The sequence below is a fragment of the Ahaetulla prasina genome, chromosome 2, assembly GCF_028640845.1.
Source record: "Ahaetulla prasina isolate Xishuangbanna chromosome 2, ASM2864084v1, whole genome shotgun sequence".
Taxonomy (NCBI): domain Eukaryota; kingdom Metazoa; phylum Chordata; class Lepidosauria; order Squamata; family Colubridae; genus Ahaetulla; species Ahaetulla prasina.
This window is the reverse complement of record NC_080540.1, coordinates 25,771,184-25,795,303: the sequence shown is the minus strand read 5'-3', so window position 1 is coordinate 25,795,303 and position 24,120 is coordinate 25,771,184. Positions and strand designations below refer to the sequence as shown.

At 43.5% G+C, this 24,120-nt stretch overlaps 1 protein-coding gene across 5 annotated transcripts; it reads left to right on the top strand.

Moving 5' to 3' along the window:
• Positions 1 to 1,948: 1,948 nt before the first annotated feature.
• LOC131193444 (zinc finger protein with KRAB and SCAN domains 7-like) lies at positions 1,949 to 22,058 on the top strand. 5 transcript variants are annotated; one of them, XM_058173600.1, is made up of 6 exons: positions 1,949 to 2,391; positions 8,621 to 9,187; positions 12,533 to 12,641; positions 13,609 to 13,682; positions 16,481 to 16,592; positions 18,137 to 22,058. In XM_058173600.1, the coding sequence occupies exons 2-6, from the start codon at positions 8,678 to 8,680 to the stop codon at positions 18,766 to 18,768; spliced, it is 1,437 nt and encodes a 478-aa protein (XP_058029583.1). In that variant the 5' UTR covers positions 1,949 to 2,391; positions 8,621 to 8,677; the 3' UTR covers positions 18,769 to 22,058. The 5 variants fall into 5 exon arrangements, with proteins under 5 accessions (XP_058029583.1, XP_058029586.1, XP_058029584.1 ...); XM_058173603.1 differs by having other exon boundaries at positions 2,288 to 2,333; XM_058173601.1 differs by lacking the exon at positions 1,949 to 2,391 and adding an exon at positions 3,800 to 4,158.
• The last annotated feature ends 2,062 nt before the right edge of the window (positions 22,059 to 24,120 follow it).

The following is a 24,120-nucleotide window of genomic DNA, read 5'->3' as shown; positions in this document are numbered from 1 at the left end:
ATAATCAGAGAAGCCATTGAGATAGAAAACGCCCACACAGCATGAACAAACGAGATGATACCTCCCGCCTACCAGCCATTTGGAAACCCGCCTTATTGACAAACGAGTCCCTAACACGAGGAATGACACCAGACCCACACTCACAAGGTCCACACAGGATGTCACCACCACACATCCACCCAGAAAGCAGACCCAAACCCACACTGATCATGAAGCACCCACCAAGGACCAGAAGCCAGACCGCAGCTGCAACATTAGCCATTTCAAACCCTCCAATCCATTCATGCAGCAGACTGACACCCACTATGAAGATGTAGCACCACCACAAAGCCAAACAACAGCTATGCAGCTCACCAGCTCAAATCCCCTGCAGCACAGACTAGACTGAGCACAACCAAGCCCCCACCAACACAGGACACACCCCAGCCAATCAGAGCACAGAAAACCCCATCCAATCAGAGCACAGCCAAGCTCCCACCCAATCAGTTCAAACCCCACTAGCAGTTAAAAGGAAGAAACAGCATCACACATTGCTCCCAGAAGCACGGCTGAAGCCTGAAGATGAAATGAGACTTCGTCAAACGTCGCCAAGACACTTCCAATTTTACACGGAGAAAACCCAACTAAAGACCTATATATATATATATATATATATATATATATATATATATATATATATATATATATATATATATATATATATATATATATATATATATATATATATATATATATATATATATATATATATAAACAATAGGACAGGAACGGTAGGCACTTTTGTGCTCTTATGCATGCCCCTTATAGTCCTTTTAGGAATGGGGTGAGGTTAGTGGTAGACAGTTTTTGGTTAAAGCTTTTGGGATTTTGAGAAGAGACCACAGAATCAGGTAGTGTGTTCCAAGCATTAACAACTCTGTTACTGAAGTCATATTTTCTGCAATCAAGATTGAAGTGGTTAACATTAAGTTTGAATCTATTGTTTGCTCTTGTATTATTGCGTTGAAGCTGAAATAGTCTTTAATAGAATTGAATAGAATAGAATTATTTATTGGCCAAGTGTGATTGGACACACAAGGAATTTGTCTTGGTGCATATGCTCTCAATGTACATAAAAGAAAAGATAACAGGAAGGACATTGCAATAGAAGATTCTGTGTGTTAAACACAGGTCTTGTCAGAGTCGGCGGAGTTCTAAGTTTTCTAATCCCAAGATTTCAAGTCTGGTGGTATAAGGTATTTTGATGTTTACATGTAATAAATCATGCTCCCAGATGCCTCCTGATGATTAAATGTCCATTGGTGTCTATTCATTTTATCTGCAAGCAAATAGATGCAGTTACCATGTGGCAATGCTTAGGTTTTGTTTTTTATTATTAATTTGTGGTTTTGAATCATATTATGGAAGCCTTATGCACGGTGATGAAATGAACAATGTATTTTATATCATCGTTAAGCCACACTAAAAAAAAAGTCCCTCATTTGTTTTATTTTTTTAAACTGGGGAACAATCTCCCCCTCCGCACTCTGCCTTGCAAGTGGGATCCAATAGGTCAGGGATCTCCAAACTTGGCAACTTTTAAGACTTGTGGACTTCAACTCCCAGCATTCCTCAGCCAGCTTTGCTTTGCTTTGCTGGCTGAGGAATTCTGGGAGTTGAAGTCCACAAGTCTTAAGAGTTGCCAAGGTTGGAGACCCCTGCAAATAGGCGGCTCCCTCAGGGAAGATCGAAGTCCTGGCAACCTTCCTGGCTTCAGAAGGAAAAACTGAGCATGCGCCGGAGAACTTTTGCCCGCTGTTGGTATCTCAGCGCCGGATATCGTGAGGGCTCTTCCGGCCGCGGAGGCGGAAATGAGGGTCGCCGCCGGCGTTGCGCCGCTCTAGCGCCACCTAGAGCATCTCTCTCTCTCTCGTTTTAACCCTCCAACTGCAATCCCCGGGGATGGTTCCAGCTTTGGCACGGGAGTGCGTGGTGTTGACCTGCGGGTGAAAGTGTGTGTGTGAGGCTCCGGGTGGGAAAAGTGAAAGCGGTTCCTTTTGGTGTGCATGGGAAATTGGGGGAAGAAGAATCCCATTTTCCAGAGCAAGCTTTTGGGGCATGGTCAGCCTGCCTCCTGCAACCTTTGCAGCCCTTCTCAAGTCTGCATGCAGCTGCAAGTGGAGCAGCTCCTCTTAATGGGCGAAAAGCAAAGCATCGCACTCTTAAGGGTTAATGTTAGGCAGGTAAGGGGGCGCGTGGTCTGGGATGTCACTTCCCCTTCCATTTCTTGGAAAGATCTCAGCAGAGTTGCAGAAGTCCATCAAGGAAGGTGGGAAGGGTAGAAATCCCTCTTGGTATTTATTTTGCATTTATTTATTTTGGTCAAGCACGTGTTTTACGACAGATGCAAGGGTAAACATAATAATAATAATAATAATAATAATAATAATAATAATAATAATAATAATAATAATAATAATAATTATTATTATTATTATTATTTAATTTTTATAATTAAAAATCATAAAACATAATGATAAATACATGCAAAGGATAGGAATAAAAGAAAACTTTAGGACAGGGACGTAGGCACGCTTCTTGCTACGCCCTCAGTCCTTTTAGGAATGGGGTGAGGTCAACAGGAGACAGTCTAAGGCAGTGGTAGTCAACTTATTTTATTTATTTCATTTTATTTATTTATTTATTTTGTCACAACAATATATGTAACTATCATACAGAAAGGTTATTTAGTATATAAAGGTATAGAAGAAAAGAGAAACAATAGGACAGGAACGGTAGGCACTTTTGTGCTCTTATGCACGCCCCTTATAGTCCTTTTAGGAATGGGGTGAGGTCAATGGTAGACAGTTTTTGGTTAAAGCTTTTGGGATTTTGAGAAGAGACCACAGAGTCAGGTAGTTTATTCCAAGCGTTAACAACTCTGTTACTGAAGTCATATTTTCTGCAATCAAGATTGAAGTGGTTAACATTAAGTTTGAATCTATTGTTTGCTCTTGTATTATTGCGGTTGAAGCTGAAATAGTCTTTAATAGAATAGAATAGAATAGAATTATTTATTGGCCAAGTGTGATTGGACACAAGGAATTTGTCTTGGTGCATATGCTCTCAATGTACATAAAAGAAAAGATAACAGGAAGGACATTGCAATAGAAGATTCTGTGTGTTAAACACAGGTCTTGTCAGAGTCGGCGGAGTTCTAAGTTTTCTAATCCCAAGATTTCAAGTCTAGTGGGATAGGGTATTTTGTTGTTTACAGAGGAATGGAGAACTCTTCTTGTAAAATATTTCTGGACACGTTCAATTGTATTGATGTCAGAGATGTGGTGAGGGTTCCAAACAGGTGAGCTGTATTCTAGAATTGGTCTAGCAAATGTTTTATATTTATTTATTTTATTTATTTATTATTTAAATTTGTATACCGCCCTTCTCCCGAAGGACTCAGGCGGTGTACAAAAGTAAAATTCAATATATAAACATTAAAAGAGGTTAAAAAGAAATATTATAATGTGGCGAAATTTTAAAACCATTTAAAATCTTAAAACATAAATACCCCAATACAGGCGGCCTCAGGGAAGATCGAAGTCCTGGCAACCTTCCTGGCTTCAGAGGGAAAAGTTGAGCATGCGCCGGAGAACTTTTGCCCGCTGTTGGTATCTCAGCGCCGGATATGGTGAGGGCTCTTCCGGCCGAGGTGGCGGGAATGAGGATCGCCGCCGGCGTTGCGCCGCTCTAGCGTCCCCTAGAGCATCTCTCTCTCGTTTTAACCCTCCAGCTGCAATCCCCGGGGATGGTTCCAGCTTTGGCACGGGAGTGCGTGGGGTTGATCTGCGGGTGAAAGTGTGTGTGAGGCTCCGGATGGGGGGGGAAAAAGTGAAAGCGGTTCCTTTTGGTGTGCATGGGAAATTGGGGGAAGAAAAATCCCATTTTCCAGAGCAAGTTTCTGGGGCATGGTCAGCCTGCCTCCTGCAACCTTTGCAGCCCTTCTCAAGTCTGCATGCAGCTGCAAGTGGAGCAGCTCCTCTTAATGGGCGAAAAGCAACGCATCGCACTCTTAAGGGTTAATGTTAGGCAGGTAAGGGGGCGCGTGGTCTGGGATGTCACTTCCCCTTCCATTTCTTGGAAAGATCTCAGCAGAGTTGCAGAAGTCCATCAAGGAAGGTGGGAAGGGTAGAAATCCCTCTTTGTATTTATTTTGCATTTATTTATTTTGGTCAAGCACGTGTTTTACGACAGATGCAAGGGTAAACATAATAATAATAATAATAATAATAATAATAATAATAATAATAATAATAATAATAATAATAATAATTATTATTATTATTATTATTTAATTTTTATAATTAAAAATCATAAAACATAATGATAAATACATGCAAAGGATAGGAATAAAAAGAAAAACTTTAGGACAGGGACGGTAGGCACGCTGGTGCTCTTATGCATGCCCCTTACAGACCTCTTAGGAATGGGGTGAGGTCAACAGGAGACAGTCTAAGGCAGTGGTAGTCAACTTATTTTTATTTATTTCATTTTTATTTATTTATTTATTTTGTCACAACAATATATGTAACTATCATACAGAAAGGTTATTTAGTATATAAAGGTATAGAAGAAAAGAGAAACAATAGGACAGGAACGGTAGGCACCTTTGTGCGCTTATGCACGCCCCTTATGGTCCTCTTAGGAATGGGGTGAGGTCAATAGTAGAAAGTTTTTGGTTAAAGCTTTTAGGATTATGAGAAGAGACCACAGAGTCAGGTAAAGTATTCCAAGCACTGATGATTCTGTTACAGAAGTCATATTTTCTGCAATCTAGATTAAAGCGGTTGACATTAAGTTTAAATCTATTGGTTGCTCTTGTATTATTGCAATTAAAGCTGAAGTAGTCTTTGACAGGAAGGACATTACAATAGATTATTCTATGAGTTAAACTTAGGTCTTGTCGGAAAGCATGAGTTCCAAGTTTTCTAAGCCTAGGATTTCAAGTCTAGTGGGATAGGGTATTTTGTTGTTTACAGAGGAATGGAGAACTCTTCTTGTAAAATATTTCTGGACACGTTCAATTGTATTGACGTCAGAGATATGGTGAGGGTTCCAAACAGGTTAGCTGTATTCTAGAATTGGTCTAGCAAATGTTTTATATTTATTTTATTTATTTATTTATTTATTTATTTCGATTTTTATACTGCCCTTCTCCCGGAGGACTCAGGGCGGTGTACAGCCAAGTAAAAATTCAATATATAAACATTAAAAAGAGGTTAAAAAGAAATATTATAATGTGACCAAAATTTTAAAACCATTTAAAATCTTAAAACATAAATACCCCAATAAAATTTCAATCCGGTCCCGCTTGAATAAATAGGTGCGTTTTCAGCTCACACCGAAAGGTCCGAAGATCAGGCAATTGACGTAAACCGGGGGGAAGTTCATTCCAGAGCGTAGGAGCTCCAACAGAGAAGGCCCTTCTCCTGGGGGCCGCCAGCCGACATTGCTTGGCGGACGGCACCCTGAGAAGGCCCTCTCTGTGTGAGCGTATGGGTCGGTAGGAGGCACAAGGTAACAGCAGGCGGTCCCGTAAGTACCCGGGTCCTAAGCCATGGAGCGCTTTAAAGGTGGTAACCAAAATCTTGAAGCGCACCCGAAAGACCACAGGAAGCCAGTGCAAGCTGCGCAGGATTGGTGTTACATGGGAGCAACGAGTTGCCCCCACTATTACCCGCGCAGCTGCATTCTGGACTAGTTGCAGCCTCCGGGTGCACTTCAAGGGCAGCCCCATGTAGAGAGCATTGCAATAGTCCAAGCGGGAAGTGACAAGGGCGTGAGTGACCGTGCATAAGGCATCCCGGTCAAGAAAGGGGCGCAACTGGCGCACCAAGCGCACTTGGTGGAAGGCCCTCTTGGAGACGGCCGCCAAATGATCGTCAAACGACAGCGCCCATCCAAGAGGACACCCAAGTTGCGCACCCTCTCCGTTGGGGCCAATAACTCGCCCCCCACAGCCAGCTGCGGCTGCAGCTGACTGTACCGGGGTGCCGGCATCCACAGCCACTCCGTCTTGGAGGGATTGAGCTTGAGTCTGTTTCTCCCCATCCAGACCCGTACAGCTTCCAGACACCGGGACAGCACTTCGACAGCTCTGGTTAGTAGTGTAGTGTTTTTGGAAAAGAAGCTACGCAAGATTAGGTTTACAACTCTTAGAGCCTTTTTTGCTATGTATTTGCAGTGGGCTTTGGCACTTAGATCATTTGACATGAAAACTCCAAGGTCTTTAACGGGATGGGGGTCATCTGTAAGGTAATGTCCATCAAGCAAGTACTTAGTGTTTGGGTTCTTTTTTCCTATATGTAAGACTGAGCATTTGCTGGTTGAGATTTGGAGTTGCCAAGTTTTAGACCAAGCGGTTAGATGATCAAGGTCCCTACCGCCCACTAGTGGGTGTTCCAGCTTTCATGGTGGGCAGTAGGGGTTTTGTCTGATACTGAAGCACTTTCCTTTTTTAAAATTTAATTGACTTTAAAAAAAAATAATAGCATTATTTAAAAACATTTTCATTAGGTTTTCATATAATTCCCCGTAACAATTTAAATTTCTGAAAATAGACTATTTGTATCGCCCGCGCATAAGTTCACGTTACCCAAGTGAAACTAAATGGCGCTAGAGCGCGACCGCAAACAGAAGAGCCTCGTCCCAGAATAGCTCATGTGTCTCCCCCCCACACCACCCAGCTGTAACAAACAAGCAGAGCTGGTAGCCGGCGCCCCCCCAACCCCAATCCACGATGCGCGAGAGGCATGCGCAGACAACAATACACTTTATAAATCACCATTACTGTGGAACCGGTGGGCGGCTAGAAAATTTTACTACTAAAAGAGATACAAAAGTGGGCGGTAGGTATAAAAAGGTTGACTACCCCTGGTCTAAGGTTAAAGTTTTGGGGGTTTGGGGAAGAAATCACAGAGTCAGGTAGTGCATTCCAGGTGTTGACCACTCTGTTGCCAAAGTCATATTTTCTGCAGTCGAGTTTGGAGCAGTTTACCCTGAGTTTGTATCAGAGGTGGGTTTCAGCAGGTTCAGACCAGTTCTGCAGTACCGGTAGCGGAAATTTTGAGTAGTTCGGAGAACCGGTAGTAAAAATTCTGACTGGCCCCGCCCCCATCTATTCTCTGCCTCCCGAGTCCCAGCTGATCGGGAGGAAATGGGGATTTTTGCAGTAACCTTCCCCTGGAGTGGGGTGGGAATGGAGATTTTACAGTATCCTTCCCCTGGAGTGGGGTGGGAATGGAGATTTTACAGTATCCTTCCCCTGCCATGCCCACCAACCCATGCCACACCCACCAAGCCACACCCACAGAACCGGTAGTAAAAAAATTTGAAACCCACCACTGGTTTGTATCTATTGTGTGCTCTTGTATTGTTTTGGTTGAAGCTGAAATTATTCATTGGCTGGTAGGATATTGTAGCAGATGATTTTATGTGCTATGCTTAGGTCAGACCGAAGATGGCGAAGTTCTAAGTTGTCTAAGTCCAAAATTTCAAGTCTGATGGCATAAGGTATTTTGTTGTGAGCAGAGGAGTGGAGGACTCTTCTTGTGAAATATCTCTGGACTCGTTCAATTGTATTAGTGTCCGATATGCAGTGTGGGTTCCGGACAGATGAGCTGTATTCAAGAATTGGTCTGGCAAAAGTTTTGTATGCTCTAGTTTCCAGTTCAATATTACCAGAGAAGAAGCTACGCAAGATTAGGTTAACAACTCTTAATGCTTTTTTAGCAATGCTGTTACAGTGAGCTTTGGTACTAAGATCATTTGAGAGGAGTACTCCAAGGTCTTTGACTGAGTGAGGGTCATCTGTCCAGCTTGTATTTTGTGTTCTGATTTTTTTTACCAGTGTGTAAGATAGAGCATTTGTTGGTTGAGATTTGGAGTTGCCAATTGTTTGACAAAGGTCTTTTTGTAGAGTAGCAGCATTTTCAGTGGTGTTGAATAATTTCCCTGGGGAAGGAGTGGACCTTAGAGGTTGCAAACAGATCCCACCTCCATCTTGAAGAATGGAGCTGGGAACGCCTTGCATTCATTCAGTCAATTCAATCAGAATTGAATGTTGAATTGAATTGAATTGTTGTTCTAATAGGTTTACTTTTCTTTCCCCTGCTCAAATTGGAAGCATGCTCTTAACAGAATAACAGAGTTGGAAGGGACCTTGGAGGTCTTCTAGTCCAACCCCCTGCTCAGGCAGGATACCCTCTATCATTTCAGACAAATGGTTGTCCAATCTCTTCTTAAAAACTTCCAGTGTTGCAGCATTTACAACTTCTGCAGGCAAGTTGTTCCACTGATTAATTGTTCTCAGTGTCAGGAAATTCCTCCTTAGTTCTAGGTTGCTTCTCTCCTTGATGAGTTTCCATCCATTGCTTCTTGTCTTGTCTTCAGGTCCTTTGGAGAATAGATTGACTCCCTCTTCTTTGTGGCAGCCCCTGAGATACTGGAAGACTGCTATCAGGTCACCCCTAGTCCTTCTTTTCACCAGACTAGACAAACCCAGTTCCTGCAACTATTATTTATATGTTTTAGCCTCCAGCCCCCTAATCATCTTTGTTGCTCCTTTGTGCGCTCTTTCCAGAGTCTTGTGGAGGTGCTTTTCAGATTTCCTTGAGAAGAACAACCCTTGTTCCCCAAAATGGCTCAGAAAATCCCTTTGAGCCAGGTTGGTCCTATGAGTGGAAAGTCTTCTGCCGATCCAAGAGATTCTTTGGTGCTGTGGAATCATACAGACAACAAGGCGCCACAAGACACAGCAAGGGAAGCAGAAGGAAAAGGGTCCCACGCTGTCGAGCCTGGGGCTCCCGGGGAAGTCTGGGAACAGGCCAAGAAGAACATTCTGGAAGAAGAAGCCAGTTGGGTTGCACAACATCGCCATATCCGTGACTTCTGCTACCAAGAAGCCGAAGGGCCCCGAGACATTTGCAGCCGTCTCTACCATCTCTACCGTCAGTGGCTCAAGCCGGAAATACACACAAAAGCACAAATGCTGGACTTGGTGATCCTGGAGCAGTTCCTGACCATCCTTCCTCCGGAAGTAGAAAGCTGGATCCGGGAGTGTGGAGCGGAGACCAGTTCCCAGGCGGTAGCCCTTGCAGAAGGCTTTCTTCTCAATCAGGCCGAAGAGAAGAGGCTGGAAGAGCCGCAGGTGGGAAATTTCTTCTTGTTAGTTCAAACAGAGCGATGTTAAAATGTGCAGTGTTCTTGTGACTAAATGACTCCCTTTGGAGACTACGAAAGGAAGAGATTTCAGTTCTCTCTGAGCTTGGTTGTCGTCTTGCGGACATTTCATTACCCAAATTAAACAACAACATCACTGCCAGGACTAGCAGTGATGATGTTGCCTAGTTTGGGTATTGAAACATCTGCAAGAAGACAACCAAGCTCAGAGAGCACCAAGGACCCCATAGTCGTCCTCTTCTTCCACTATGCAACCTCTTGTTGTGGCTCCGCCCTCTGGGCCTGGCTTCCTGGAGCCGGATGACTCGGAGAGTGAGGAGGAGGAGCTGACAAGGCCTCCTTCCCCCCCCTGGACCGTCCTCCTCCCTGGCACCATCCCAGGTTCCAGTTGCAGGCAAGGAGGAGGAGAAGGAGGAGCTGACAAGGCCTCTTTCCCCTGACCCCTCCTCCTCCCTGGCAACGCCCCAAGAGCCAGCTGCAGAGGATCAATCTTGGCTCGATCCGAGACAGCGACGTCGAGAAAGGCATGAGCAGCAGAGGAGGAGGAGGTGGGGCAGGCCCAGGGAGTGCTGAGTCACGGGGCCACACCCCACAGGGGATAAAAGTGGGTGGGGTTACTCTGTAGGCCCTTGTGTCGGACAAAGCTACGAGCTACTAGGGTGAGCTTCTTCGTACTCTTGGGTTGAAGGCTGGGATTTCTGTGTGAGTAACTTGGATTATTCTGTGGGCTCCTGGTTGCTTTGGCAACGGATTGTCAGTACTCTGCTACTTGATGAGAGACTTGGCAGGCACGTGAAGAAACGGTGCCAGAACTGTTCTCTGCCAAAAGGCACTCGGCCGATTGTAAATAAATTGCAGGCAGACGGCCTCGGCTGGCGTTTGCTCATTGGAGAGTTGAGGGGGAACAGAACAACCTCCCTTCCTTTTAGCACTGATAATAATAATAATAATAACAACAACAACAACATCACTGCCAGGACTAGCAGTGATGATGTTGCCTAGTTTGGGTATTGAAACATCTGCAAGAAGACAACCAAGCTCAGAGAGCACCAAGGACCCCATAGTCGTCCTCTTCTTCCACTATGCAACCTCTTGTTGTGGCTCCGCCCTCTGGGCCTGGCTTCCTGGAGCCGGATGACTCGGAGAGTGAGGAGGAGGAGCTGACAAGGCCTCCTTCCCCCCCCTGGACCGTCCTCCTCCCTGGCACCATCCCAGGTTCCAGTTGCAGGCCAGGAGGAGGAGAAGGAGGAGCTGACAAGGCCTCTTTCCCCTGACCCCTTCTCCTCCCTGGCAACGCCCCAAGAGCCAGCTGCGGAGGATCAATCTTGGCTCGATCCGAGACAGCGACGTCGAGAAAGGCGTGAGCAGCAGAGGAGGAGGAGGTGGGGCAGGCCCAGGGAGTGCTGAGTCACGGGGCCACACCCCACAGGGGATAAAAGTGGGTGGGGTTGCTCTGTAGGTCCTTGTGTCGGACAAAGCTATGAGCTACTAGGGTGAGCTTCTTCGTACTCTTGGAATGAAGGCTGGGATTTCTGTGTGAGTAACTTGGATTATTCTGCGGGCTCCTGGTTGCTTTGGCAACGGATTGTCAGTACTCTGCTACTAGATGAGAGACTTGGCAGGCACGTGAAGAAACAGTGCCAGAACTGTTCTCTGCCAAAGGACACTCGGCCGATTGTAAATAAATTGCAGGCAGACGGCCTCGGCTGGCGTGTGCTCATTGGAGAGTTGGGGGGGAACAGAACAACCTCCCTTCCTTTTAGCACTGATAATAATAACAATAATAATAATAATAACAACAACAACAGAGTTGGAAGGGACCTTGGAGACCTTCTAGTCCAACCCCCTGCCCAGGCAGGAAACCCTACACCATCTCAGACAGATGGTTATCCAACATTTTCTTAAAAATTTCCAGTGTTGGAGCATTCACAACTTCTGCAGGCAAGTCGTTCCACTTATTAATTGTTCTAACTGTCAGGAAATTTCTCCTTAGTTCTAAGTTGCTTCTTTCCTTGATCAGTTTCCACCCATTGCTTCTTGTTCTACCCTCAGGTGCTTTGGAGAACAGCCCGACTCCCACTTCTCTGTGGCAACCCCTGAGATATTGGAACACAGCTATTATGTCTCCCTTAGTCCTTCTTTTTATTAAACTAGACATACCCAGTTCCTGCAGCCGTTCTTCATATGTTTTAGCCTCCAGTCCCATAATCATCTTTGCTGCTCTTCTCTGCACTCTTTCTAGAGTCTCAACATCTTTGATGATGTTCCCTACTTGGGTAATGAAACGTCTGCAAGAAGACAACCAAGTTCAGAGAGCACCAAGGACCCAGTCCTCCTCCTCCTGCTCCATTATGCAGCACCCACCTCCCTTCTAGCACTCTAGAATAGAATAGAATAGAATAGAATAGAATAGAATAGAATAGAATAGAATAGAATAGAATAGAATAGAATAGAATAGAATAGAATAGAATAGAATAAGAGTTGGAAGGGACCTTGGAGGTCTTCTAGTCCAACCCCCTGCTCAGGCAGGATACCCTCTATCATTTCAGACAAATGGTTGTCCAATCTCTTCTTAAAAACTTCCAGTGTTGGAGCATTCACAACCTCTGGAGGCAAGTTGTTCCACTGATTAATTGTTCTAACTGTCAGGAAATTTCTCCTTAGTTCTAAGTTGCTTCTCTCCTTGATTAGTTTCCACCCATTGCTTCTTGTTCTACCCTCAGGTGCTTTGGAGAACAGCTTGACTCCTTCTTCTTTGGGGCAACCCCTGAGATATTGGAACACTGCTATCATGTCTCCCCTAGTCCTTCTTTTCATCAAACTAGACATACCCAGTTCCTGCACCCGTTCTTCATATGTTTTAGCCTCCAGTCCCCTAATCATCTTTGTTATGGGTAATGAAACATCTGCAAGAAGGCAACCAAGATCATTTCAACCCTGAGCTACAAAGACTCTCCTTTATTGGAAGAAGTTTTTCTTCCTCTTTCGGCAAATGGTTCCATTGCTCTTTCCAAATAATTTTCCAGGAGAGTAGTAGCATCCGGAGGAAATTTTATTTCCTTGTTCGATAGATGACTACTGTTCCTAGCAATTCCCAAGGATATAAGAAGCTCGGGCTTTCTTCCCAGGCTGTGTTATAACGTTTAAAGGCAGAGGTCAGTTAAAAATTTTGCATTTCTCTCTGTTTGCTGTTGCTACTTCCTAGCTATTTCCAAGGATATAAGAAGCTCAGACCTTCTTCTATTGTGAAGTTTAAAGGCAGAGGTCAGTTACCAATTTTCCCTTTTTCTCTTGGTTGTTGCTTCACATTCAGGAACCCTTCGTGAGGACGTTTGCTGGACCCTCTAAAATACGGGGAGATACGCCATATCGTTCTCAGGATCTGGTCTTACGAGGCATATCCCAGGAAGATACAGAACTAGGTAAGGAATTTGTCTGCTCAAGTCCTTAGGGGTTTGCACCAGAGGAGGGTTTCAGCAGGTTCTGACCAGTTCTGGAGAACTGGTAGTAAAAATTCTGACTGGCCTCGCCCCCCCATCTATTCTCTGCCTCCTGAGTCCCAGCTAATGGGGAGGAAATGTGGATTTTTCAGTAAGCTTCCCCTGGAGTGGGGTGGGAATGGAGATTATACAGTATCCTTCCCCTGCAACTTACGAGACCGCCTGCTGTTACCCTATGCCTCCCACCGACCCATACGCTCTCACAGAGAAGGTCTCCTCAGGGTGCCGTCCGCCAAACAGTGTTGGCTGGCGGCCCCCAGGAGTAGGGCCTTCTCTGTTGGAGCATCGACGCTCTGGAATGAACTTCCCCCTGGCCTACGTCAAGTGCCTGATCTTCGGACCTTCCGTCGTGAGCTAAAAACATATTTATTTATTCAAGCAGGACTGGCATAATGGTTTTTATAGTTATAATCTTAAATTGGGGTTTTTATTGGGTTTTAAATTTTTTTTATAATTTTAAATTTAAACTTTTAATTATCAGCCTTTTGAAATTTGCTAGGTTTTAATTGTTGGTTTTAATTGTATATGTATTGTGTTTTATCTTTGGCTGTACACCGCCCTGAGTCCTTCGGGAGAAGGGCGGTATAAAAATTTAATAAATAAATAAATAAATAAATAAAAATAACCAAGCCACACCCATCAAGCCATGACACGCCCACCAAGCCACACCCACAGAACCGGTAGTAAAAAAGTTGGAAACCCACCACTGGTTTGCACTGCCTGAGCTACTTTCGTTCTCAATTGTTTTGTGTGGGAGAAAAAAAATATTCTGAATGCGGTGAAGAGTTCTCAAGGATTCTCAGCTGCTAAAAGTGTTTGTTTCTTCCAGAATGCCGTAGGCATTTTAAAGGCGCTTTCTCTGTTTTTGTTTTTTTTGTCTTTCTCACAGGGAACGGAATGACACCGATGGAAACATCTCTTCTTTTTCGGGGTTCAGAGACCACGATTGTACTTCCAGCTCAGGTATGAGGACAACGTTCCTTAGCGCAAATGTGAGCTTTGTATTTTGACAAAAGTTAATTGTATTTCCAATAGAGGAGAATCTTTATATGTCTGTGGAGATTCTCAGTCATCCAGGTCATGGTTGGAGGCAACTGGAACTTTCTGGTTTTTCTCTGAAGACGTTTCGCTTCTCATCCAAGAAGCTGTTTCTTCAGTTCTTGAGCTGAGCTTCTTCAGAGCTGAAGAAGCTTCTTGGATGAGAAGTGAAAGGTCTTCAAAGAAAAGATAATATTTATAGCCCGGGATTGAAATGAGGAGTCCTTGGTGCTCTCCGAACACAATTGTTTTCTTGCGGACATTTTATTACCCAAACTAACGCCATCAATGCTAGGAGTGATGATGTTACATAGCTTGAGTAATGAAACTTCTGCAAGAAAACAAGCAAGCTCGGAGATCTGAGGACCTCTCAAATTGTACTTTTCTTCTACAATTCCCATGGAGCACGCTTATTATGCTACAGTATGCTACTTCCTGATGGGCCACTCATAAGAACTTCATGTAGGGATTCTTCTAGAAGAAGGGTGTCAAACTCGATTTCATTGAGGGCCACATCAGGGTTGTGTTTGACTTTGGGGTGTGTGTGTGGGGCCGGGATGGGCGTGGCCAGTTTGATGTCACTTGTGCCAGGGGCACCTGTGGTGGCCAAGGAAGTCCTGCTTTCCCTCAGACCTCCCTCCCCCTCATTATAATCTCCCTCCCTCCCTCCCGTTCTTCTTTTTCCTTCCCTCTTTCTTTGCCTTTCTTCTTCCTTATTTTTCCTTCCTTGCTCTCTTTCCATCTTCCCTCCTATTTCTCTCTCTTTCCTCTTTCCCGTTCTTTTTTTCTGTCCCTTCTCGGATGCTCAAATGCAAAAGGGGAAACATTTCTCGTTTTGTTTTGTTTTGAGTTTGTTTTGCTAGCTGCCCGGGTCCCGATTTTTGCTGGCAGAGGCACTGCGGGCTGGTCCTTTGCCGTTTCCAGGGCGGCTCTGCGGGCCAGATCTGTTGTGACTCCAGCCCCTGAACCTGACCCCATGCCTGAAAGTGACTCCGAAAGTGAGGGGGAAGGGCCGGTAAGGCTTACCTCGGGAGCACCGATTCCTTTGGCTCGACTCCAGGAGCCAGAACCAGACCAGTCGGAGGACGTAATGAGGCCATCATCCCCTGATTCCTCCCTTCCCCAGGCTACGCCTTCAGACCCAGCTGTTAATAATAATCAAGCTTGGCTTGACCCGCGCTTCAGAAGATTAGAGACGCATCATCATCAAAAGGAAGGATATATAAGGAGCTTTGGGACTGCTCTCACTCCACGGGAAGCAAAAGTTTAGCTGAACCGTTTCAAAAAGAGCTGAAAGTCTTGCTACATGAGTCATTTGTTTGAACTTTGGCAGGCAGCTGCGATTTCTCTGCCAGGACTGATAAGAGCCATGAATCCACTGGCTGAAGGCCAGCTTGTGGGTCTGAAGTGGGGAAGGAGACAACAAGATCTAAGCACTGTCAAGCTTCCAAGTAATATGTCCTCTGAAATAAAATCCAAGGCATCCATCTTTCTTCAAAGTCCCTTTATTTAGGAACATATCAAATTGGCAAGGATTTGGTGTAATTCCTACTCTGGCTAAATTCTATGATTACACCCAGTAAAAAAGCAAAAGTTTGAAACTTTCCCCCAGAGTCACAATCTCCAATCTATTCTCAGTCCATCAGTCCGGTGACTCTAGACTCTACCTTTCTCCAGCTGCAGGTATCTTCTCTGTTCCCATGGGAAAGAATGCCACCTAGACATAACATTCCCCCCTTATCTCTATAACCCCCCCTTTCAACGGCTAGCGAGTGGTGAGCCTGAAATACCGTTAAATTCCTTTGCAGAAAGCCTAATGAAAGCTAAGAAAAGAATAGACAAAAGCTACAATGAAATGTGGCTACACATATGTCACCTTCAGGGTCAACAAGCATCACATGGGCCGAATTCGACCCGTAGGCCTGGAATTTTACACCCCTGTTCTGGAAAGATTGAAATCACAGGCAGATGTTGCTTGCTGGATCAGCCAAGCGATCCAGAGTGATAACGTCACTGTTGGCATTCATTTTTCTGCAGAATCAGTAAATGTGATAGAATATTCCTGAACAACTTATCAGTGAATTATCAGTCAAGTGTTTGAACCTCTTCCTGTTTTCATACATACCGTATTTTTCGGAGTATAAGACGTACCAGAGTATAAGACACACCTTAGTTTTTGGGGAGGAAAATAAGAAAAAAAGCTGATTGGCAGGTGGATCTGCTTTCCGGAATACCCCCCAATCAGCTGTTCCCAGAGATGAATTTTAGCAATAGGTTCCTTGGTTGTGAGCTCTGTGCCTTGCTTTTTTTTTTGCTTTGCTTTTCTGCCTCTGAAAGCCTCCGAAACAGAGCTTCAGAAAAAAAGCCTCTGGAAGCTTTGTTTGGGGGCTTCTTTTCTGGAGCTCCGTTTGGAGGCTTTTTTTCTGAAGCTCTGTTTAGGGGCTTCTTTTCTGAAGCTTCGTTTCTGATTGCTTTCTTCAGTCTCTAAAACCTCGTTTGAGAAGCTGGGCAGGGCTACATTCAGAGTATAAGACGCACCCAGATTTTCACTCTCTTTTTTGGGGGGGGGGGGAAAGGGGCATTTTATACTCCGAAAAATACGGTAATTCCTCAGAAAGCAAGCGTTAACTCTATCATGCATCTTTGCTTGGGACTTTTGAGGGGAAGTTGAGAACCTTCCCTCAGCCTGTGTGTTAATAAGAAACTGTTCCTTTCTCCTTCAGGAAGAAGTGGGGGTCAATTTCACGAAGGAAGAATGGGCTCTCCTGGATTCCAGCCAAAGAGTTCTGCATGGAGAAGTCATGATGGAGACATCAAGGATCTTGGCTTGTCTCAGTAAGAGGCTCTCTGTTTTTGTTCCAGATTGAGGAACTTAAATCTCTTATCTAGAAACACCCAATCTGTCAGTTCTTTCCAAGAAATTCCTAAGCCAGTCTTCTGACTGGAAGAAACAGAAGAAGAAAAATCTTTAACATGATGGCAACCCGGCACAGATCCACATCAACTTCAAGGAAGTTCAAGGAAGAATGTGTGACTTTTCCCAAATTATTCTGGGAGGGTGAACAGTTCTCTGGTCACCATTTCCTTAAATAATTTTGCTGATTACTCTTGATATCACCTTCTTGTCATCAAAATGATACTGATAAGAATCCAGAAAATTTTATCGAGTAGTTTTCACTCAGACTTCCAGAAATAAGATTTGTGTGTTTCTCTGCGATGGTTTCCAACATAATTTAATCTTACCTTAATTTTACCATTCATTTATTCTTTCTTCCAATAATCTAGCCTTAACTTTATTATTCATTTATTCTTTCATCCCTTAATAATAATTAACTTTATTATTCGTTTATTGTTTTATTCCTTAATCTAATCTTAATTTTATCGTTCATTTATTGTTTCATTCCTTAATCTAACCTTAACGTTACCATTCATTTATTTTATCCATTAATCTAACCTTAACTTTATTATTCATTTATTCTTCCATTTCTTAATCTAACCTTAACTTTACCATTCATTTATTCTTTTATCCATTAATCTAACCTTAACTTTATCATTCATTTATTGTTTCATTCCTTAATCTAAACTTCTTTGTCATTCATTTATTCTTTCATCCCTTATTCTAACTTTAATTTTATGATTCATTTATTCTTTCATCCATTAATCTAACCTTAAATTTATCATTATTTTTTCATCCATTTCAGAATTGAGTAGTAAGGTTTCCCTTTTTTTGTTTATTTGTTAATTCTTGTGTTTAGTAAATAGTTGCTAAAAAGTCACCCCAATTTCTACATGAAAAAATAATCTTGGTATTACTGATAGGACAGTATTGGAAGAAAAAAGAAATAGGAGAATGGATATTGAAAGTTGCCAATTTTGGCTGGCAAAAATCTCAGCCTTTTTGAAAGACAATATGCAAGAAAGATATCTAAATGAATGGAAAAAATGGATCGACTATATTCAAAACAGATATCAGACTAAGAGTTATCAGACCGTCTTTGAATGATTAGGATGTATTATTTTTGATTGTTTTGGGGGAGGTTAGGAATTGATGAGAATTGTAGGAGTATAATTGAGTTAGGAGAGAAATTTTTTTAGCATATGTTTGTTTTATTTTTAAATACACTTTGTGTTTGTTCTGGGAAGTCGGAGGGGGGAGGGGGGTTTGTGAAGGGAGCGGGGAGGGGAGCTGGGGGGAGGTGGGAAACGGGGGAGAAAAAAGTTTTGTAAAACTTTTTCAATAAAAAGTAAATAAATAAATAATCTTGGTTTCATCCAGGTATACAGGGATGAAAGGAAACTGCCGAGATGGTGGAATTCAAAGTTAGTTCCTTAAACTCAACAGTCTTAATTTTTTCTTCTTCACTTTTTCTCTCATGCAGGAGCTGAACGAGGGACAAAGAGCTATAAGGAGCCACATCTGGCCCCAGAGCCAACCAGCAAAAATGAAATGACTGAAGAGACATTTTGCAGTCAGTCGAAACCCACAAGAGGTGACGGAAACCATCTAAAATACGGAGCAGAGAAAGCTGCCGCTCCCCCTGCGGAAATCCAGAACTTCCAAATCCAATCAGATTCAAAAGGAGAAAGAACAGAGAAGTGTCAATTTTGTGGGGAAAGAATAACGGATAAAACGGACTCGTGTAAACGTTGTGGCACCCAGAATAAAATGGAACGACACGGAGGCACAGGATCCAGAAGGTATGACAACCGGCCCAACCCCGTGACTATGACTTACTACATAGCAGAGAAACCATATCACTGCACCGAGTGCGGGAAGAGCTTCCGTCAGAACTATCAACTCAGTTACCACAAACGAACCCACACAGGGGAGAAACCCTATAAATGCAGCGAATGCGGGAGAGGATTCGCGCTCAGCTGTTCCCTGACTACCCATAAAAGGACCCACACGGGAGAGAAACCTTATAAATGCCTGGAGTGCGGAAAGAGCTTCTGCAGGAACAGTTCCCTGATTTCCCATAGAAAGGTCCACAAAAAGGAGAAACCCTGTTAAGGTAAAGAAGCAAGGAAAGAGCTTTGTCGTTCTACTGGACTTATTTCCTGAAAACGGATCCATGTGATGACTTGGGGCACGGCACAGAGGCAACACAGGCAGCTGACAGCTCAAACCGCCCCTTTATTGCTCCAACTTTCCCCCAAACGCTCCCCCGTTTCTGGCAGGTCCCAGAGCAAAGTGATAACACCCATACGTACACACACCTCCAGGAGCCTCTGGCAGCAAATAGTCCAGTACAACGCTGCGAGCACAACAGCTGCAGAGCGAAAAACCCAGCCGGGCAAGGGATTAACTCAAGGAGGAGAGCAAAGAACAAGGCAATTAATCCAGGAATCGTCCGACTTCGGCAACAGCACACAACATTCAATGAATTCAGCGTTTGTTCCCGACAAATGTCCCTCCCCACAGTGTCTCCTTAAAGCTCAGTCCCCAGGTGTGCCTTGTAAAGAGGGGCAGGGTGCTCTCCTCCCGAGTCATCGGGTCAGCCTGTGCTGTTCCTGCCTTCTGTCCTCTCTCCGTGCTCAAGGATCAGGAGGGGGTGGTCCTTGCTCATCGCCTGAGCTCTGTCTCTCATGTTCACTGCTTAGCCTCTCTTTCTTGTGACCCAGGCCCAAGTAGATAGTAATAGTCCATGGAAAAACAAACTTTATTCTAACAGCTGGGAATTACTTCATTCCCAGCGTCGTTCAACTCAAAACAAATGCCTCCCAACACAAATTCCTCAGTTATCTCACAAACCTTAGTCCAATTAGGCAAACTGCCAAAGGTCCTTCCTGGCAAACGTCCAGAAGCCACAAAAACAAAGACATATTCAAAGCAGAAGACGCAGCTACAACATTGTTTTCCGGCAAAGCTGAAACGCCGTTGCTGGTCTGTTTTAAGCCTTATGGGAGGAGCCAATCATCTCTTGGCCCTACTCCCGAGTTGTCCTCTCTGCTTGAGCTGCTCTTGCCTTCTGGCAGCTCTTCTCATGCGTGCATTAGGAACAGGCTCCTCCTGTTCCTCTGCCTCACTACTATCAGTCTCTGGAGGCTCTGGAGTCCGCACCTCACTTCCCGATGGCCCTGGCCTCACCTCAGCCTCATCGCTGTCCAACTCCGTTGCCAGCTCCATAGGCTGATGACAGATCACAACACTCTTGTTCATCCTGCCCCCGGTTCCTCCCTGCCTGCAAGCTGCCCCAATCCTGAAAAGCCCTGACCTGACTGGGCCTGCTCCTCCCCACCTTCTTCCAAAGCTCGATCTCTATTGGCTCCAGTTCCAGCTCATCTTCCTCCTCAGTTTCAGGCTCCGACGGGGGCGTGACAATCCATTCAAGCAAACGTACATCAGTCAAACGTGCATCATTTTCTCCCAGCTGTTCTTTAACCTCCGTCACGGCCATGCTCCGAAATGTGAGGAGACCATGACATAAGTCTAAAGTTGGTGAAATATGATTACTTATAGATTTATATACCGCTTCCACAGTGCTTTACAGCAGGGGTCCCCAGCCCCTGGTTCACGGACCGGCACTGCAGCATGCCAGGAACTGGGCCACACAAACAAGCAAAGCCCCATCCACGGGATGCAGGCAGCATACGAAACCACGCTCCCTCCGGTCTGCAGAAAAACCTCTCTCCGTGGAACCGGTCCCTGGTGGTTGGAGGCTGCTGCTCTACAGCCCTCTCTATGATCCTCAATTTAGGACCCTAATTGAGCCAGTTATGAAGCAGGTCACTGCATAGCCGTGCCTGATTTAACTAACTTTTTTTTTTTTTTTGCGGTGATTTAACGAACAATCCCATTATACCCAATTTTTTTTTCTGCTAGAAACCAGAAGTAAATATTGGTTTCCGATAAAAGTGCCATAAATCACAGGTAACCATGGGACATGGTATAAAGCCTTAATTCCCTCCAGAAATTAGCTGGCCACCCCATCCCCACTCTGATACTCTTTCGTAAGGCTCGGAAGATGTAGTTGCACAACCAACCTCTTATTTTTCCTCGGCCTCACCCTAGTTTAAATCTTATAGTCCTGGCACTCCATGCATCTGATGAAATGAGCTGCAGTTTTTTTACTATGCTGCTAAATTATTATTATTTCTTCTTCTTCTTCTTCTTCTTCTTCTTCTTCTTCTTCTTCTTCTTCTTCTTCTTCTTCTTCTTCTTCTTCTTCTTCTTCTTCTTCTCCTCCTCCTCCTTTTCGTCCTCCTCCTCCTCCTCTTCTTCCTCCTTTTCTTCCTCTTCCTCTCCTCCTCCTCCATCCTCCTCCTTTTCCTTCCTTCTTCCTTCCTTCCTTCCTTCCTTCCTTCCTTCCTTCCTTCCTTCCTTCCTTCCTTCCTTCCTTCCTTCTTTCTTTCTTTCTTTCTTTCTTTCTTTCTTTCTGTGCTATCCTGGGGTAATATTACTCTCAAAGAAGATATACAAGTTTCCCTTCATTAATTTTTATAACTGCTCTGGAATAATTTCACAGAAGGTGCTTGGAGCAGCCACAAATAATTGTGGCTGGTTAGATAATTAAATAATTTACGTAATTATTTATTTATTTAAATAAATAAATCAATAATTACAGCCTGGTTAGAAACACAGCCTGAAGGAACCGACATTTCCAGCTATCTACTTTTTCTTTCTTGTCATGATCTTTATGATGAGGTGCAAATTTTCCCATCTGGTTTTTAAAATCAAGTTTTTATTTAGATCTGTTTATGCATACAATGAAGGGACGCGGTGGCTCAGTGGCTAAGATGCTGAGTTTGTCGGTCAAAAGGTCGGCAGGTCAGCGGTTCAAATCCCTAATGCCGCGTAACGGGGTGAGCTCCCGTTACTTGTCCCAGCTTCTGCCAACCTAGCAGTTTGAAAGCATGTAAAAAACGCAAGTAGAAAAATAGGGACCACCTTTGGTGGGAAGGTAACAGAGTTCCGCGCGCCTTTGGCGTTTAGTCATGCCGGCCACATGGCCACGGAGACGTCTTTGGACAGCACTGGCTCTTCGGCTTTGAAATGGAAATGAGTACCGCCCCCTAGAGTCGTAAATGACTAGCATATATGTGCGAGCAGAACCTTTACCTTTTAAACATACTGTGATGTCTTGTGTCTTCTCAGCACCACCAGCTGTGGTCTGAAGGCCTTTCTTTGCCTTTTTAACTTTTCTTCTGTTCAATTTCTAATTTTGTTTTAATGTTGTTGTTTTAACATTTTAACTATGCCTTTTCATATGACTGTATAACTTTTATTTGTAAAGTGCTCAGAGTCACACAGGTGAGATGAGCCGTGTTGAAATTTGGTAAATAAATTTTTAAAAACCACTATTCCAAACTGGCTGCCTTGTCCTCATTGTTATTTTGGCACAAGGAGGGTTGGATAATTCCAGAAAACACTATACAGGAAGTCCTCAGTTTACGACCAAAATTGAGCCAAAAGTTTGTGTTGCTATGTGAGATATTTGTTAATTTCCCCATTTTACAACCATTCTTGTCACTGTTCTTAAGTGAATCACTGCAGTTGTTAAGTTAGTAGTACGATCGTTAAGTGGCTTTCCCATTGACTTTGCTTGTCAGAAGGTCACAAAATATAGAATAGAGTAGAATTTTTATTGGCCAAGTGTGATTGGACACACAAGGAATTTGTCTTGGTGCATATGCTCTCAGTGTACATAAAAGAAAAGATACCTTCATCAAGAAAAGATACGTTCATTACAACACAATATGGGGAAAATGTTATAATAAATTAATAATGTGGGGAGAATGTTATCATAATTGAATTGAAAATATTAAGAAATGATGAAGATTGGAGGAGTAAAAGAAGAAGTCACAAGATACGTACCTAGATGGCAAACTGAATGATTGATTGTGTATTGTGTGTTTCTTTGTTTATAAATTAAAAAAAAAAGTTGCAAAAAATAATAATTTTCTACCCATCCTTTGCAAGGTCTCCAGGCAACGCATGCAGGATCCACCAGGGGGCAGAGTGGGAAGCAAAGCGTTGCACTACTGGCACGTCCTCAGCTTCAGAGTGGGACTGAGCATGCCCACACCGCCTTGCCAGGGCTTGCTGCATCCAAATAAAAGAAATTCTCCAGGAAGGGGCCGGAAATGGAGTCCCCGCTTGTGGTCTGGGCCTCTCTAGGATGTGAGGACCTCCCTCAAGCAGGGGTCTCCAACCTTGGCAACTTTAAGACTTGTGGACTTCAACTCCCAGAGTCCCTCAGTCAGCAAAGCTGGCTGAGGAACTCTGGGAGTTGAAGTCCACAAGTCTTAAAGTTGCCAAGGTTGGAGACCCCTCCCCTAAAGGATCGCAGGAAGTTTTGGGAGATTGGATGGGAAGAACAGCAGCTCCTGCATGGTTGCAAAAGGAAAAAAAAAACAACCAGTCTCGATTCTTTCCAAAATACTTTGGGAAGCTGCTATTGTTTAGCAGGGAAAAACCACAATATTTATTTTGTAGATCAGCATTTATTTTATTTTATTTTATTTTATTTTATCTTATTTTATTTTTATTTTATTATATTTTGTAGATCAGCATCTCTCAAAATCGGGCGACTTTTAAGATGGGGCGTGCATAAGAGCACAAAAGTGCCTACTGTTCCTGTCCTATTGTTAACTCATAGAATCATCTATTGTAATGTCCTTCCTGTTTATTTATTTATTTATTTATTTATTTTATTTACATTTATATCCCGCCCTTCTCTGAAGACTCAGGGCGGCTTACAGTATGTAAGGCAATAGTCTCATTCTATTTGTATATTTACAAAGTCAACTTATTGCCCCCCCAACAATCTGGGTCCTCATTTTACCTACCTTATAAAGGATGGAAGGCTGAGTCAACCTTGGACCTGGTGGGACTAGAACCTGCAGTAATTGCAGGCAGCTGTGTTTTAATAACAGGCTTCTTACAGCCTGAGCCACACCGCGGCCCTGTTAAAGACTACTTCAGCTTTAATTGCAATAATACAAGAGCAACCAATAGATTTAAACTTAATGTCAACCGCTTTAATCTAGATTGCAAAAAATATGACTTCTGTAACAGAATCATCAGTGCTTGGAATACTTTACCTGACTGTGGTCTCTTCTCATAATCCTAAAAGCTTTATCCAAAAACTTTCAACTATGGACCTCACCCCATTCCTAAGAGGACCATAAGGGGCGTGCATAAACGCACAAATGTGCCTACCGTTCCTGTTCTATTGTTTTCCTTTTCTTCTTCAAATATATATATATATATATATATATATATATATATATATATATATATATAGATATAGATATAGATATAGATATAGATATAGATATAGATATAGATATAGATATAGATATAGATATAGATATAGATATAGATAGATATAGATATAGATATAGATATAGATATATATAG

Bases quoted from the DNA above. Each gene is read 5' to 3' on its own strand.
- LOC131193444 (XM_058173600.1), top strand. From the start codon at position 8,678: ATGGCTCAGAAAATCCCTTTGAGCCAGGTTGGTCCTATGAGTGGAAAG. The intron at 9,188-12,532 runs GTGGGAAATTTC...CTTCACATTCAG, and splicing joins AGAGGCTGGAAGAGCCGCAG to GAACCCTTCGTGAGGACGTT. The intron at 16,593-18,136 runs GTAAGAGGCTCT...TCTCTCATGCAG, and splicing joins AAGGATCTTGGCTTGTCTCA to GAGCTGAACGAGGGACAAAG.